General features: G+C 39.1%; 1 protein-coding gene and 1 long non-coding RNA gene across 3 annotated transcripts; one reads left to right on the top strand and one right to left on the bottom strand.

Moving 5' to 3' along the window:
* Positions 1-3,856: 3,856 nt before the first annotated feature.
* LOC134635450 (C3a anaphylatoxin chemotactic receptor-like) lies at positions 3,857-5,041 on the bottom strand. The gene is made up of 2 exons (XM_063484831.1): positions 5,032-5,041; positions 3,857-4,932 (listed from the first exon to the last, which is right to left on the bottom strand). The coding sequence occupies exons 1-2, from the start codon at positions 5,039-5,041 to the stop codon at positions 3,857-3,859; spliced, it is 1,086 nt and encodes a 361-aa protein (XP_063340901.1).
* A 4,161-nt stretch (positions 5,042-9,202) lies between these two features.
* LOC134636613 (uncharacterized) lies at positions 9,203-16,533 on the top strand. 2 transcript variants are annotated; one of them, XR_010095022.1, is made up of 4 exons: positions 9,203-9,328; positions 10,198-10,276; positions 12,663-14,252; positions 14,851-16,533. It is a non-coding gene; the product is annotated as an uncharacterized LOC134636613 (long non-coding RNA). The 2 variants fall into 2 exon arrangements; XR_010095021.1 differs by having other exon boundaries at positions 12,663-16,533.
* Positions 16,534-17,019: the final 486 nt, after the last annotated feature.

The raw sequence follows: 17,019 nt of genomic DNA, 5'->3' as shown, positions 1-17,019 counted from the left end.
CTCTGTCAGTCCACCTGGTGAATGTCTGGTCAGTTTATCCTGATCTGAAGAGGCTGGTGCGTGAAGGCCACAGTAGTAGAGGGCGGTCTTCCTCCAGTTTCCATCTCCTTAATATCTCTGTCCATACTGCTAGTGTTTCTGCTACAGTGATATTATCCTCTTCCTGGGTTCTGAGCTGTTTCTCTCCCAATCTGGCTTGAGGTGGGACTCTGCTGTGGGTCACTCTACCTCCTTCCATTTAGCAGCATTGTCTGAAGAGCACCAGTAAAAATATTATTTTAAATTCGGTAGAGAAAATTCTCCCTGCTCCTTCTCTAACTGCAGTGATTTGAATTGGACCCTTGGCCTGCCTGCCCATAAGAACCTTGATATTTGCTTGTCCCAGCACATGAACTATGAGTCTGGGATTCGGATTGGTAGAGAGAAAAATAGATACAGTCTGGGGAGTATATTCATTGTAATAGCCAGTGGATTGGCCTTGTTTTTTCATTGCCTGTCTCTTTCAGGTATGTAGTAGGTGGAGCTGACCTAATTTCAGATGCAGCACACCTGAGAAGGCCAGTCCCCAGTGTATTATAAAGCAACTCTGACCGAACCTGTGTGCGCTCCTTCAGAGTCTTGTTAGGCTCCCTTGGTTTTGTCCTGATATGGTGCATTCAGTCATGTCTGTGTATCATTTAATCTGTTTTTGGGTTTCTTTATGTTATTTCATTAAAATATCTTACAGCATTTAAGCCTGTGTGTGGCCTCCCACTTCCTAGTTACATCCTTTGTGCCAGGTTGTGACATCATATTAATCACTTCGATTCTTGAACTCTAATCCACATTTATTGTCAACCACTTGGATAACTCCCTATTTAAGTTACTGTTAATAGTGGAGTAATTTCCCACATAAAGTTTGCAAGTCTTTTGCAATCATGACTCCTAAATATTTTATTTAGATCTTATTTTAGTTTATACTTTTGTTTAAGTGATCTGTTTGGAGCGTAATTGACGTGTACCTGTGTTGTTGTAATGTTAAGTTTACAGCCAGACTTCTGACCAAATTCAGCGAGGACTGTAAAACATTTAGGAACTGCTGAGTCCAGATTTTGGATTTGTGATGATCTCATCAATGAATAATCCTGTTTTATGTTCTTGTGGTGCTATACTAATTCCTTTAAGGTTATTGTTTTGTCTGATTTCTTGTGCTAAAGGCTCATTGAACAGAACAAAAGGAGAGGGGCATAGGTAATCTATCTGAGAGGGTGCCGTTAATCTTTCCTCCTATTACCCAACAACGGATAGTGAGAACAGCTGAGAAGATCATTGGAGTCTCTCTTCCCCACACACCCTTCACACACACTCTTCACTCTACTGCCTTCTGACAAGAGGTACCGGAGCATTCAGGGCCTCACTGTCAGACTGCCAAACAGTTTTTTTCCCCCAAGCCGTCAGACTCCTGAACACTCGGTGACTGGACTAACACGCAAACACAAACACGTATTCGTACACGTTACTATCTCAAGCACTTAACTGCACAATCTCATACACAGCTGCCCAAAATATGGTACCAATAGAAAGCCCAGGATGTCCCCTTGATCGTACAGCAGGACTCGTAAAGATTAGATAATTGGTGCTTGCTGTAGTGGTCTCAAACTCAGACAGAGGACAAAGTCTAATTGCTGGTTTTAGGAGGATATAAGGTACTAAATCTCACGTTTCACTGGACTTTTGACTTTTTCGTGAAGGTCAATTAAGATCAAACTTACATTCTTTTACTTTTACTCCGCTACAAACTCTGTAAAGTAGGCTACGTTTAAAAAGAACAAAGAAAACAAAAACGAATATTTAAAAATTACAGCACTATTTCCTTAAAAGTAAATGCTGCCCAGAGAGTGAGCTGCGTTGGTGGGAGTGTGTGTTCTTGAAGTGTTTCTTGTAATTGTTTTGTATTTCTCTTCCAAGGAATGACTTTCTTGTAACGTTTTGCTATTTTTTGGCGTTGCTCAAGGGATCTTGAGCAATAGGTCTTCAGCCTTCCTGAAGGTTTGTCTTTTGAAATCAGCTGCTTTTCCATTCATTTTCAGTTCAGTTCTTGTAGCTAATCATTTTCAGAGGATTTTTAAAGCCATTTAACACTGATTTATGAATCACTAAAGTATAAAAATGCATGTAGCTCAAGGGATGAATGAGTGTTGTGTCAACACATAACAGACAACTTAGCAACGGACTCATTTTAAATTGTTCCTTTCAGTTTGCAATTTGTTATTAGCAGACTGTCACAAAAACATAATTTGTTTTCATTTCTTTTGTTGGCTCTATGAAAAATGTCAATGATGACACAGTTTGACATTCATAAAATTGCATTTTTGTGTGCTTAAAAAATGAGGAACCGGGCAAATGTAGAAAAAAAAAAAGAAGTAGCAGGCCTACAGACTATTTGCAGTCAAATTGTGTAGTACTCTCTTTCAGTGAAAAGTATCTGAAAGTCATGTCCTTAAGAGTTAGGGGAAAAAACAAGCAAAAATTTGACACAAGACATTAGAGATGCATCTGGCCCTTCAGCTGATCCATCTATTGTTCACGCTGAAGGCTCATCAGAAACGGTCTCTGTGGAAAGGTGGCTGTCAAGAAGCCACTTTGAAGGTAGGGAAACAGGGAAAAATAGCTGAGGAATGCTGAATTACACAAGGACTGGACTGAAAGATCCATCAAAAGCCATACCTCATTAAAACCACTGAAGAACTGTGCATCGCATTGTCACGGGTCGTGTGCATTAATTTGGTGATTTATAACATGTATAAAATGTTTTTACACTCCTTCTTCTTAGTTTCTTTTACACTGCTAGAATTGCAGCTAGTAGAAGAAAGGACACAAATGACGAAGAACTGTTCATGTATGTTAAGTGCAGTGTAGTGTAGGCAAAGTGATAAATATATCAGATACAAAACAGGAATTTTACAGTTCTACAGAATCAAATGGATATGAATCATAGAAAGTTTTGATGATGCTGACTTGGTAAGTGACCTTGTTTACCTCTGGAGATCCTTAGTGAAAACCAAACACTACTGATATTTACTATGGCTTTTACAGTTCAATATCTATCCTCATGAAAGGCAAACTTTTAGCAACTTTTTTAGTAAAAACATTTAGAGTGAATAGTGTAATTAGTACTGCTGTGATATTGAGTCCCAGAGTGAGAAAGGCCTGCACAGTATATGTGTGCAGCAAGATACCTAGAACCAGCTGAGTGACTCTGTGGTTCATTTCCTGCACTTCAGAGTGATTTACATAGTGTGTTTCAAGTCAGATATAGAACACTGTGACATCTTGTTAGATCAGCGGTGAAGCAGGGTGCATGTCATGTTTGTAATGGAGACAGACAAAAGCATTTAATCAGCATGTTTTTATTAACAGGTTAAAAATACATAGAGACCAATAAATGTTGAGTCTCTGACAGTGTAATAGATGCAGATACTAATAAACATGGTTTAACAAGCTCGAAGATGAAAAAGTTATGTACACAAATAGAAATCTTATCAAACGTAATCTTGAAAAGCCTTAAAAAACACATTTCATGTCACATTGGTTGTTTTAATAAGTAAATCAATAATCGCAACTTTAAGCTGAAGCAAAGCCACAAATGGTTTCTGTTACTTTTACTGATGAGAAAAGTCATAACATTTCTTTCTTAAACTTGGAGGGAGCACAGTGGGATACTTCCTGCAACAGCAAGAACAATTTGCTTTAACATCAAGTAACAAATTCACACACACTTTTTAATATCTGTGCATGAGTGCACTGTTTCAGTCAATTTGACATGAACGTTTAAAAAAATTATGTATTTCAGTTTATATTGCCTTATGTTGAAATCTTATTCAGTGCTCGGTGTCTCCTCAGTGACGGTCACTTTGCTTTCTGTGAAGGATTTCAAATCGGCCGTGTCAGTCCTCTTTGAAGTTGGAGCAGCGGCTGACTTTTGGGTGGTATTTGAAAAGGTTGACATGGAGCGAGTGGACAAAAATGACATGTGATCCTCTGCCAGAGCACTCTCAAGTACAAAACATATGGACTGCCGAAGCTTCTTCATGAATTCTTCACACATGAAAACATAGAGGATGGGGTTCAGGCAGCTGTTCAGAAAAGCCAGACTCACAGTCAGAGGACCCATGATTCTAACAATGATCCGGAGGTCTGGGTTAGTCACAGCCTTTATTTCTATAAAATTAAAAACATGGAAGGGTAACCAGCAGATGAAGAATGCAAAAATGATGGCAAAAATGATTCTGCGAGATCTCCTTCTCCTTGTTCTCTGCATGCGCATTGCACGTATGCCTATGGCCACATAAGAGACGACTATTACCAGGAATGGGATCACAAAGCCCATAAGAAAGCGAAAAATGTGGAGACTCCATTTTTGTTCATGTGTCATAGAATAACCACAGTAATATGTCCCATTATCTCCTAACACGGTGCGAAAAGTGGCATAAGGAGTGCTGCAGATTGCAGCAGTCACCCAGATACCAACACATATGAGCCGAGCTTTGCAGACTGTGCGCTTGTTGTGTGCCCACACCACCATCCAGATGGACAAATAACGATCCAAACTCATAGCTGTCAGAGTAAAGATGCTGGCAAACATGTTGACTAAACTCACAAAGTTGTTGAGCTTGCACATGAATTGTCCAAAAGGCCACTGGTGACTCTGAGAGAGAGAAATGACTGAGAAAATCAGGAAGGCTGTGAAGAGGAAGTCAGCTATGGCCAAGTTGAGAAACCAAACTGTTTCCACTGTTTTCTTCATTTTGAAGCCCGTCACATAGATAACCAGAGCATTGCCCAGAGTTCCAACTATAAAAATCACACAGTAGATGACAATGGAGGCTGTTTGTATGTGTCTGGAAGCTGCTCCCAGTCCAGGTGATGGATTTGCAGCCGAACTGATGTTACCTAAAACAAAATCACTTTATTCAGTTTATCAAAAGGTCATATTATCTTTTAGCTGACATAGTTTAAAAGAAATGCTAATGTATGTCGAAAGTTTCTCACCAGACCCCATGTTCCTTTTAGCTGAGAGAGTTTGTCTTTAAGCTATACTGGTCTCTGTCTTTTGCTGCTTTTATTTGCTGCCATTACTCCTCCCTCTCAGTTTATGCAACAGAGAACAGAAAAACCTCAGAATATGCTCATGCACCAGGAAAGGCTGAGTGATATATTTGCTGGATACTACTTAACATTTCTATGATTAAACTGAAAGGTTGAACAAGTCTTAGAAGAGCAGTATTTATTTCACTAAGAGTGTTATCATATTTCACTGAGAAATTATTTGTAGTTACATATATTTTATTAATGTTTTCCTTTTGCTGGAAAGTACCCACTTTCACACCTATTAGAGGTGTGAACGTGGGAAGTCTCTGACTGATCAATTTAAACAGTCATGTGTACTAACAAGTCAAGACAGTGCAGTCAACTGCTGCTTTTCCCACTCTGGCCCCCAGTTTGGTGCACCTGACTCAGTAACAACAGACTCTGGTGTGCCTAGCAAGACACACTAAGGTACTAGCTAAGATAACTATTGTTAAATGTCAAAGTCTGGCATTGGGCTCCAAGCATCTGACTGCCTTTGATGGTGGCCTATAGGCACTAAGCAAGTATAGGACAAAAGCACCAACAGGTGAATAAATAAATAAATACACAACATAGATCATCTTGTTAAATATGGACGGGTGACTCCTTAAAAGTGTTCACATAAGCAGATACACTTTTACCAAGAACTTTACACAGCATTATGACATCATTATTCTATATGCATCTCAAGCTTCACCCAGATAAATGCAAACAGCTTCATAGAAAGGTGGAAGTGAAACAGACAAGATGCACCAGTACTATTTTGCTAAAAGTGTTCACTTACCCATCCAAATCATTGAATTTAGGTGTTTCGATCACTTCAGGTAGCCATGCAGACTGCTTCAGCAAACATTTGTGAAAGAAAGCGTAGCTTTCAGGAGCTCAGGGAATTCCAGTGTGGTAACAGACTAGAATGCTACAAACTAATAACAAGTTAAGTCATGAAATTTCCTTATTACTAAACATTCCAGAGTCAGCTGTTTGTAGTATTATAATAAAGTTTAAGCGACAACAGCAACTCAGCCATAAAGTTGTAGGCAACGGAAAATCACACAGTGGGGTCAGGGTATGCTGAGGCAGTTGGTGTGTAGAAGTCACTTTCTGCAGACCTTGAAACTTCACATGGGCTTCAGATGAGCTCAAAAACAGCACATAGAGAGCTTCATGGAATTTCCATGGCTGAGCAGCTGCTTCAGGCCTTAGATCACCAAGCACAATGGAAAGCATTAGATGCAGTGCGGTAAAGTAGGCTGGCACTAGATTTTAAAGCAGTGGAGACTTGTGATAAGGTTTCTTAAAGGGACTCAGACGCAGGCCAGGTTTTCCTTAGGCGAAAGAGTGCGTTTATTTACAGTGAACACAACACCAAGTGAATATACACAATGTGCAGGGGAAAGGGGTCCGGGTCGCCAGGGTCCGTGGGGAAACAGGGGTTGGGAAGAGGTGTTCCACACTTTCTGTACAAAACTCCAACTCCTTCTCCACTGCCACTCCTCTCGTAGTCCGTAATCAAGTTCCAGAAAAGATCTACACACACAAAAGGCCCGGTTAGCAGGATAGTCACAACACTCACAGATACACAGGTTCAGATTTGCAGATTCGCAGGTTTGACTGATGCTGATAGCTCAACGATCCAGCGAAGACTAGCGCAGATCCGCCATCTTAAATAGCACAATCAGCTGGGATCAGCGACCGGTGTGGTGATGAGAGCAGGTGTGTGGGCCAGCAGTGGGAGCCCGTAATGAGCATCGCTGCGGCGAAAGACAGAGAGCGAGAGGGGGAGAGGAAGGAGGGAGAGAGCGAAAAACAAAAACAACTATGTTGCCTAATGGAGAGTTGACCAGCGAGGCACAGGGACCATGACAACTTGTTCTCTGGAGTGACCAATCACACCTCTCCATTTGGAAATTCCACTGACAAATCTGGGTTTGGTGGTTCCCAGATGAATGCTACTTGTCTGATCGCATTGTGACAAGTGTAAAGTTTGGTGTGAGCCAGGATTTCTCCTCCTAATAAATGTGCTTCTGGAAGAATGGCCAAAACCTCCCCATAAACACACTCCTAAACCTTGTTGTTAAGATATTCATTGTGTGTACTCATGTTGTACAGTGTGTTTAACAGTATTATGGTTACTGTGGTTTAACAGAGACAGTATTTTAGTTGTCACCACAAGGAGGCACTGTTTCATTGTAAGGGCACGTATGCTGCGTCATCACGCCTCTAAGAAGAAAAAGTATACCACAAAAAATGGCACCCATGAGGAAAGTTTTGCCGCGTGTTGATGTGGAATAAAGTTCCCAAAATATTAAGGACATTTTTGCCTCCGTCGTCATTTTCCTTCAAGTGATCGCTGTCGATGCTGCAATACTCAACACTTGTGGATAGCTTTCCCCGAAGATTTGTAGGGTGGACCTACTTCATATTAAACCTTATAGTTTGAAGAATGCAATGTCACTCAAGTTAGGGGTTTGCAGAGAATACTTTTGGTAATGTAATGTATCGAAATCTTTAGAGCTTAGCCATCACCTTTCTGAATTTATGAAGTCCATAACATCACGTGAACCTCTGCAGCACACTTGAAATGTACCTTACAACATCAAATTCAACACCAACTTTAAACCTGAGAGAATAAATGTTTCACTTAACTAGGAAACTACAATAAACTGTCATTCATGCCATCATTGATCCCTATTGCAACTCCCAGAACTGTAACAATGACATCACAATTCGGACACGTCACATCAGGCACTTGGTGAGTGGACTCAAAGGCAGGGCTCACAAAAGAAGTTGAAAGAGTTTATTAACAGATAGATGATAATTGCGAATACCCAGACTGGATGGCGACATCCAGGAAGGGGGTCTCGGGGTCCAAACAGTTAGGGAATCCAGCATGCAAACCAATCCAATCTCACTCACTTGACTTGGGGTGGGGGGTAATTTTCACAATAATAGCTCAAACTGTTTGATAAAACAGTATATCTTAACAATAATTACGAGCAATTACTAAAAATAAAAAATATGTATATTTCTTTAAGTTCTACAGTCTCACTAAGTATAACACAGCTTTTACAATGAAAAAAAAAAATTGTGGCATAATTAATGGCAAAAAGCCATTTTCTATGGTACAACCAACTACCCTAAAAATAACACCGTCTGTGTGCTTTTAGTGTTTTTTTAACCCTTTAATGCACATCATGAGTCACAAGTGATTGTGTTTTAATCTTCCTTATCATTGCAAAAAAATACATTCAGATTTAGAATCTCGGATTCATCAGTTAACTTGGTTTGATCATTAAACATAATTTTTCTTATTAGTTAATTGCTTACTCCTCTCCTCGAACTTCCACCATTCATGTCCATCCGTTTATGACCACTGTGTACCCATCTTCTGATGACTACTTCCAGAAGGATGATGCACCATATCATGTCAAACTGGGTTCTTAAACACAATGACTTCACTGAACTCCATCAGCCTCCACGTTCACCAGATCCCAAACCAAGGGCACCTTTGGGATGTGGTGGAACAGGAGATTTAAATCATGGATTTGCCACTGTTCAGTCCGTGTTCAATCTGTTTGAGTGTGATACCACCTGCTGAAATTAAAATTAATTGATCAAAATGAAATACCAAAAAAATAATGAAATAATGTTAATAAAATAATTGGTGTAGTTTGCAAGGTCAGGAGCAGTCAAAGAATGTATTATAAAAGCTGTAACAATCAGTTTCTTTGAAAAGTCTAATTTTTATGCACGACAGTGCATCACGTGTCTAAACCGTTACCTCTCTCTCTCTCTCTCTCTCTCTCTCTCTCTCTCTATATATATATATATATATATATATATATATATATATATATATATATATATATATATACATATACATATATATATATATATATATATATATATATATATATATATATATATATATACATATACATATATATATATATATATATATATATATATATATATATATACTGTGTTGTCAGAAATAGCTGTCTGACTGTGAGGTACTGCAACAGCAGAGGGCACCAATACTCCTCGGAAGCGTGTACTCCGCCAAACCAACGAAGAAGAAGATAGCGCCACTTCCAGACTGATTCCGCTCAGAGAGGGAGTGCCAGCTGCACCCTGCACTGAACCAACAGCAATCTATTTCAATGGAAGTATATCATTAGACGTGAGACGTATATCAACTGTAACCATCGTTCACTTGGTCAGTTTTCTTGTTGCGTTGAAAGCGTTCCTCTGTTACAGGCTTTGCCTTCAGTCCTGTTTAGTTTATGCTAATGCAGCAGGTTGAAGATTTTAGCTAGCTTTACTGTGAAACAAACGCCAGTTTAATTTACCAGAAGCAGCTAAAGACAATGTTCCTTTTTGATTTCTGTGGCAAGTCAGTGAAGTCACTTAGGGGTTATGTATTTCATCGCGACCTGCTTCTGCCATCCTGACCATTGTAGATGAAATTTAAAAAAATACAAGAGTTGGGTCAGTCATATACTCTGAATAAGCTCACTACACTCCTAAAACCTGAAACAACATTATCTGATGAGGGTATTGCCAAGCTTTGTGAGGCGGTCAAGGGATCCAGGCTGTTTTCTGCATGTCATAAAGGGCCAGTGAGGACAACATACTCCAGAACACAGTCCTTCATACACATGTTGAACTATGTGGAGCCCAAGAAAAATTTTTTAGGACAAAGTGAGAATAGAACCGATCAGTTTGAATACTATGTACCTCTAAGAGAAACTTTGAAATTTGATTTGTGGCAGAGATGTGTAACAGGTGAGCAATCAACTGAGTCTTCATCAGATGTACTGTGTGACATTAGTGATGGTAAGATATTCAAAAGTAGTAATTTTTTTTAAAACCAAAATCCATTATGTTTTAAACTACTGCTATACCAAGATGCCTTTGAAGTTGTTAATCCTTTAGGTTATGGAAATAAATAGATAAAACTGTAGTTAAAGGAACCTTGTTTTGCATGCTGGAGATAATTTGGGCTCACATTGCACTGGTGGCCTCTGCTTTAGCTGTACACATCATTTCTGTAGATACTGTTTAATGACACAATCTGTTTTTCAGGGTGGTGATCCAAATCAGTCTGGAGCAGAATGCACCATAGAGATGTACAACTCTCCTGTTGAACACCTCAAGACTGAAGGTACACCAGATATAGGAGGAGTTGTTTGCAAAGTTTGAGTCAGTTTTCAACTGTTTAAAATATTTTCACATCTGTCAGCCAGGTTTGCCATTTTGATTAGGACACAACATCTTTAGGGCATTTTGTCATATGATGTTGCACTGTTTCTTAAATTTTTTGTGAAAAAAATGAATGGTTCACTTACTCAATTCTGAATCGGAGCAATAAACAGTTTAAATACTCTGACTCTGATAAGTCTTCAAAGCCGTGTCAGGTCAGTCCTCAAACAAACTCTCAGGACAGTTAATACAAAACTGGAAATTTTTAAGGCTGTTGCCTCTCATAATTGGTGACAGAGTGAAAGATGGAACAGATGATTTTTACCCCACTGCATCCAGACTGCAAATGAATCGCGCATGTGCGAAGCCACTGCTGGCATGTGATGCACAGCAGAAGAAAAGGGCCTGTGAGGCTCAATAACAGAGATTTTATTGAAAAGTACATAAATTTTGCGCCGAAAAATATAATTTTTTTCTGTATCAATACCTACTGAATGTTTTCAGTCAGTACTAAAAAGGTATTGTGTTTTGGTACCCAGCCCTACTCGTATTTCACTTCAATTGGAATTATCGTGTCAACGATACAATTCAATATCCCAATACATCACGATAACTTAATTTCAGTTGGTTTTTTTTCATCAACAAATAAAGGAGGTTACATATAAGCTACTTTTTTTATTGCTCAAAACTTGTCTGAACACAGACTGCACTTGTTGGTCCACTGTGACGTATGTGGCTGAAGAAAACAAATTGCTGTTATTTTTAGGTTGTACAGTCCTGGTCAAAAGTTTAAGACCATTTGAAAAATGGCAAAAAAATCATATTTTGCATGGTTGGATCTTAACAAGGTTCCAAGTAGAGCTTCACCATGCAACAAGAAGAAATAGGAGTAAGGCAAAACATTTTTGAGCATGTAATTTATTAAAAACAACACTTAAACTGAAACAGGCTGTTTCACAGCTGATCAAACATTTAGGACCACACCTCCAAAAAACATGGGTAAACCCCCAAAACAGAGATCAAAGTTCCAAACTTGAACTCAGTAATGAATAGGTTCGCTGTTATTGTTGATCACTTCATGCAAGCGTTTCCATGAGGTGAGTGGGAACATTTCTCCAAGTGGTGAAGACGGCCACACGAAGGGTGTCTACTGTCTGGAACTGTTGTCCATTCTCAGTTGGATATAGATCAGGGGAAGACGCAGGATGGTCCAAAAGAGTGATGGTATTCTCCTGGAAGAAGTCCTTTGTCCTGTGGGCATTGTGTACTGTAGCGTTGTCCTGTTGAGAAACCCAGTCATTACCACACAGACAAGGGCCCTCAGTCATGAGGGATGCTCTCTGCAACATCTGGACATAGCCAGCAGCCGTTTGACGCCCCTGCACCTCCTGAAGCGTCATTGTTCCACTAAAGGAAAAAGCACCCCAGACCATTATGGCGCCCCCTCCACTGTGGCGTGTAGAAAACTTTTCAGGTGGGATCTGCTTGTCATGCCAGTAACGTTGGAAACCATCAGGACCATCAAGGTTACATTTTTTTACAGGAGAAAAAAAAGGTTACATTTTTTTTACAGGAGAAAAAAAAAGGTTACATTTTTTTCTCATCAGAGAATTTCTTTTTGAAGCCCTTCAGTCTCAGATGCCGTTTGATAGTTATGGGGCTGCAGTCGGCCCCAGTAATGGCCTTAATTTGGGTTGAGGATTTTTTTTGGGTCTTCCACTTCACTTTTTGTTCCATAACCCCCAGGAGTATTTAAGAAATTGCAAATGACCGTCTTAACTGCGTCCCACGTCAGCAGCAATGGCGCGCTGTGAGAGACCCTACTTATGCAGTTCAACAAGCCGACCACGTTCAAAAAGGAAAGTTTTTTTGCTTTTGCCATCAGAACATCATGACAGTGTGACTACCTGACAGAAAATGACAATGAATCCACATTTTTGCACAGATTTGGCCTTTTAAAGGCATGTGGTCCTAAACTTTTGATCAGCTGTAAAACAGCCTGTTTCAGTTTAAGTTTGTTAAATGTAAGTTAAATGTTGTCTGCCTCCCACTTCTGCTTGTTGCTTGTTGTTGGAACCTCGTTAAGATCCAACCATGCAAAAGATGATTTTGTTGCCATTTTTCAAGTGCTCTTAAACTTTTGACCGGGTCTGTATTTAATAATCTGTTAGTTTCTTCTGAATGGATTAAAAATGCTTTGTCTGCATTGCAATGCATCACAATTGCAAATCATTATATGATTAATTGTGTCAGCTCTATTAAATGTAAGATGGTATATTTACTTGATACATGTCTATTTGCTTTTGAAATGTGCAGTTTTCTTTATTGTGCTTTGTATTTGCTTTCAGACTGCAAGGAAAGAATGCTAATCTACACCGAGCATCTGAAGAACAACATACAAGTCCTCAAACACATTGGATCCAAAACCTGTTCCAGTCCCTCAGACACCATCAGAGACTGTTTTGAAAGCCCTCTACTATCAGTCTGGTTAAATAGAAACTTTTTCAAGCACTGCAAGTATCAAGTGTTTTAAATTTTATTTGACTGTTTATTATGTACTTATTTGTTTTTGGTTTTATTAAGTTTGATATTAATTAGATCAGTGCCTTTTTGGTCATTAATTTGAATATTTAATATTAACTGTTTAATTTAATCATTCTCTCTATTGGTTTTTATTAATGTTTCTAGCAGATTATAACAAAAAGTCAAAGAATGTAAATTTTATGCCAATCAGCCCTATTAAGTTTATTGCCTCATTTGTTGGACCTTAATTTTTTAGACGACATTCTGGCTACAACAGCTGCCAATAATTTACTGTAAAGTTCCCTGTGAATTTTACATTTATCAACGAAGTATACCGTTATGTATTCTGCATTCACTATATTTTCCACGGTGAAATTCTGGCAACCACAGCTGCCAGTATTTTACCGTAATATTCAACTTTTTAGTATTTATTTTATACAGTTTCACTGTGTTTAACAATGCAAAACTGTAATCAGGTTAATGGAATGTTTGTTGTTTTTACATGAGTTACCATGAACAGGTTTATGATTCTTTATTGTGAATTTTACATTTATCAACAAAGTATACCGTTATATATTCTACATTATCACTATATTATCCACGGTGAAATTCTGGCAACCACAGCTGCCAGTAATTTACCGTAATATTCAACTTTTTAGTATGATACCGTATTATTTTATACAGTTTCACTATATTTAACGAAGTAAGACTGTAATTAGGTTAACGGAATGTCTGTTGTTTTCACATGAATTACCCATAAACAATTTTACAATTTATTTTTAAATTCATAGTCATTTACTGTAAAAATAATAATAATTATTTACTGTGAAATTTATGGTTACCAAAATAGGATACCATTTTGTGTTCTACATTTACAGTTTATTTTTCACGGTGAAATTCTGGCAACCACAGCTGCCAGTAATTCACCGTAAATTCTACAATTTTTTTTTTACAGTGCACACCTTAAGTAGGATCCGTGATTGCTCATCTTCAGGGCTTTTAAAAAGTATTTTTGATGTCCTAACATTTGCACATTTGCCACACATATTTCAGATCATTAAACAAATTTTAATATTACATAAAGACAATGTGAGGAAATCATTTTTTATGATTTTAATTTTTAAGGGGGAAATAAACCAACCTAGTCCTGTGTAAAAAAGTAATAACTGGCTGTGAAATCCTTGACACCAAGAACTATAAGTGTTTCTGAGCATGACCGACTATGCCAAAACATCTCGATTGTATCTAAGTCCAGACTTTGACTAGGCCACTCGAAAACCTTCATTTTCTTTTTTTTAACCATTCACAGATGGGCTTGCTGGAGTGTTTTGTTGTCCTAATGCTACATAACACAAGTGTGTTTGAGCTTTTATTGGCCTCACATGCAGAAGCACGTGGAACACTACATAACACAGGTGTGTAGCTGTTTAAAAAACAAGCGGCGCAACAAGCCAACCAGAGCTCCCCTGATCAACATAACTACAACGTACAGTGTTTGAGATGGTCTCCATTTGTTTATTGCATCTAGAGAAATGTAAGGGAGGGTATAAATATATCCTTGTGGCAATGGACCACTTTACGTGATTTGCTCAGGCTAACCCCTGCAGAAATAAAAGTGCCAAAACAGCTGTAGAAAAAATATTTGGAGATTTCATCTTGAAGTTTGGTTTTCCAATACGGCTCCATCAGGACCAGGAAAGAGAGTTTGTAAACAAACTCTTTGCCAAGCTGGAAGAATACAGTTGAGTTAAGGGATCCAGAACCACACTATACCACCCCTGGGGAAATGGCCAGGTAGAAAGATTTAGTAGAATACTGCTGGCCATGCTTTGCAACCTCCCAGAGGGAGCAAAAGCAGATTGGAAAGCATCTGTGGTAAAGGCGGTCCATGCTTATAACTGTATGCGCAGCGAGGCCAGGTTGCTTACTGTTGGTGCTTACAAGTTACTGCTTACTTCCTCTTGTTTTGGCGAAACACCAGACTCCCCATTCACATGATTTTTGGTCTCACAGCTAAAGCCCAAAGCCCTTCGGATCAAGACTATACTGAGAAGTGGAAGGCTTGCATGAAGAATGGTTACAAACTGGCCTCAGCAACAGCCTATAAGGAGAGTTGACCAGGGAAAATTTTCTATGGCAGCAAAACGCTTGGTACGGAGCTATACCCACAGTGCAGATTACTGGTCTGAAATTTCAGTGAGAAGATAGAGGACCAGGGAAATTGAGATCATTCTGGGAGGGCTAGGTGTTTTGGGTGACACAAGGGAAACATAAGGATAGCCCAGTATATGAAATGTCAAGGGACATATCAGGGTTGTCCACAGGAACCTCCTGCAGTCATGTGACTTCTTGCCAGTGGAAAAATTCAACTGACATGCAGAACTGAGAAAGCAAAAACAGAAAAACAGCAGGAACATAAGCAAGAGCACAGTTAAGAGGATGAGGATGCATGGAGAGGTATCAGAGGACCTCCGACAGAACAGGGGGAACATTTTAAAAAGCCATGGTGGACAGAGGCATCAGAGTTCAATCCAGAGAGTGGAACAGTGATACTAGAGCGACCAACATGAAGAGGATATAGGGACACAAGAGAACAATAAAGACACAGAACACACGCCCCAACTTGAGACTGAATGCAGTGACCAAGAGGACACTGACCAGCCACCTGTCAGTGTGAAAAAGTATCCTTTCAGAATGAGAAAACAAAATCTAATGTTTACTTACCACAAATTAGGACAGCCTACTTTGGCATATGAAGAAGTACCCCAGACAAGGTCATACATTAAATAGTGCAGTAAAATAGTTATAAAATGTAAAGTTTCAGGTTTTCACTACCGTTTTGTTAGGAGAATAGAAATGTTAATTTTGTAAAGTTAGGTGCTATTCTCATTTGTAATGAGAATAGCACCCTAGCTAGGTTATGTCCAGGTTAGAGCATCTTACTCAGTAAAGATACCCATAATATGGATGGAGGTTAAAGATTAAATTAAAGTCCTGGGAATTTGGATTAGTGGAAAGTGTCACGATCCTGGATCGGTGACCCAGTGTTTTCGGTTTTGTATTATTATTTATCCTCGATTTTGTTATGATGTGTCATTGTTAGTCTCTTGGGTTTTGATTCTGTATTTCTAGTCTTGGTTTGCTTTTGTTATTCCTCCTTTGTTAGGTCTGTCTGCTTCTCTGTGTACTTCCTGTTTTTCTTTGGTAGTCTTCAGTCTGTGTGCATCAGTTTAGCTTTCGTCATGTGTAATTAACCCCAGCCGTGTCTCCCAGCTGCTCCCTCTTTCCCCTGTCCACCCTCTGTATATGGTGTCTAGTCTTCCCCCTGTTCAGTGTCCCATCATATATGCCTGTGTGTTCTGTTCGTAGTATTGTTCAGTTCAGTTCTGTGTTTACTAGTGCCAGCAATGAAGCTGCTTTTTGACTTTAAGTTTCACTTCCATGTATGAGTCTGCATTTGGGTTCTTCACTCCTGCCTTGACAGAGAGTGGACACTGTCAAAACCCACAGTGTATCAAGATTGTTATCCCTCGCCACTGTGTTTCCACCCCCACAGAAAGTCATCATGGTTCTCAATAAATTATGCGTTAAACTGATATGGGGAACAAATCGTGAGGTAACAAAAAGGTGTTTAATGTACAAAAGCAAAGTGAATGGTGTGCCTGACCTTTGAATTGAAAATCTCTTTTATCAAAACGTGTGTAGTGCTTGTTTGAGCAGGAAAACAAACAAGAACAAGGCCCTGATGGGCTAATTGAAAGGGAAAGCTAGATCTGGTGTGCCATACTACAAACTCCTTTTTGGAGACATCCTTGAGCAATGGAAATATCTTAACATAAATAAGAATCAGAATCAATACCACATAAGGACTGATAGTGTCAGAATGTCAGGAGGCCATTAAATTTTGGAGGGAAGAGTGTAAATACAAGAAATGCATTATTGACAAAAAACAAGGCATCTCCCATTATTTAAAATATTGTATTTTGTTAAAAGGTTCTGATTGTTCTAATATGGTATTTTCTTTAGTGATTTTAAAATAATGTGTGCCCCAGTTTCCAATGAGATGTAGCGCTGGAAGAGTAGTTATTCCTCCATTGCACCACAAGAGGGAGTATCTCCTAAAATGAGCAGCTCTAGTGGGAGTAAACAAGCCAGGCCACTCACCGTAATGCAGTGTGCCTA

Source organism: Pelmatolapia mariae, linkage group LG10_11 (assembly GCF_036321145.2).
Source record: "Pelmatolapia mariae isolate MD_Pm_ZW linkage group LG10_11, Pm_UMD_F_2, whole genome shotgun sequence".
Classification (NCBI taxonomy): domain Eukaryota; kingdom Metazoa; phylum Chordata; class Actinopteri; order Cichliformes; family Cichlidae; genus Pelmatolapia; species Pelmatolapia mariae.
This window is presented reverse-complemented; position numbering and strand designations above follow the sequence as displayed.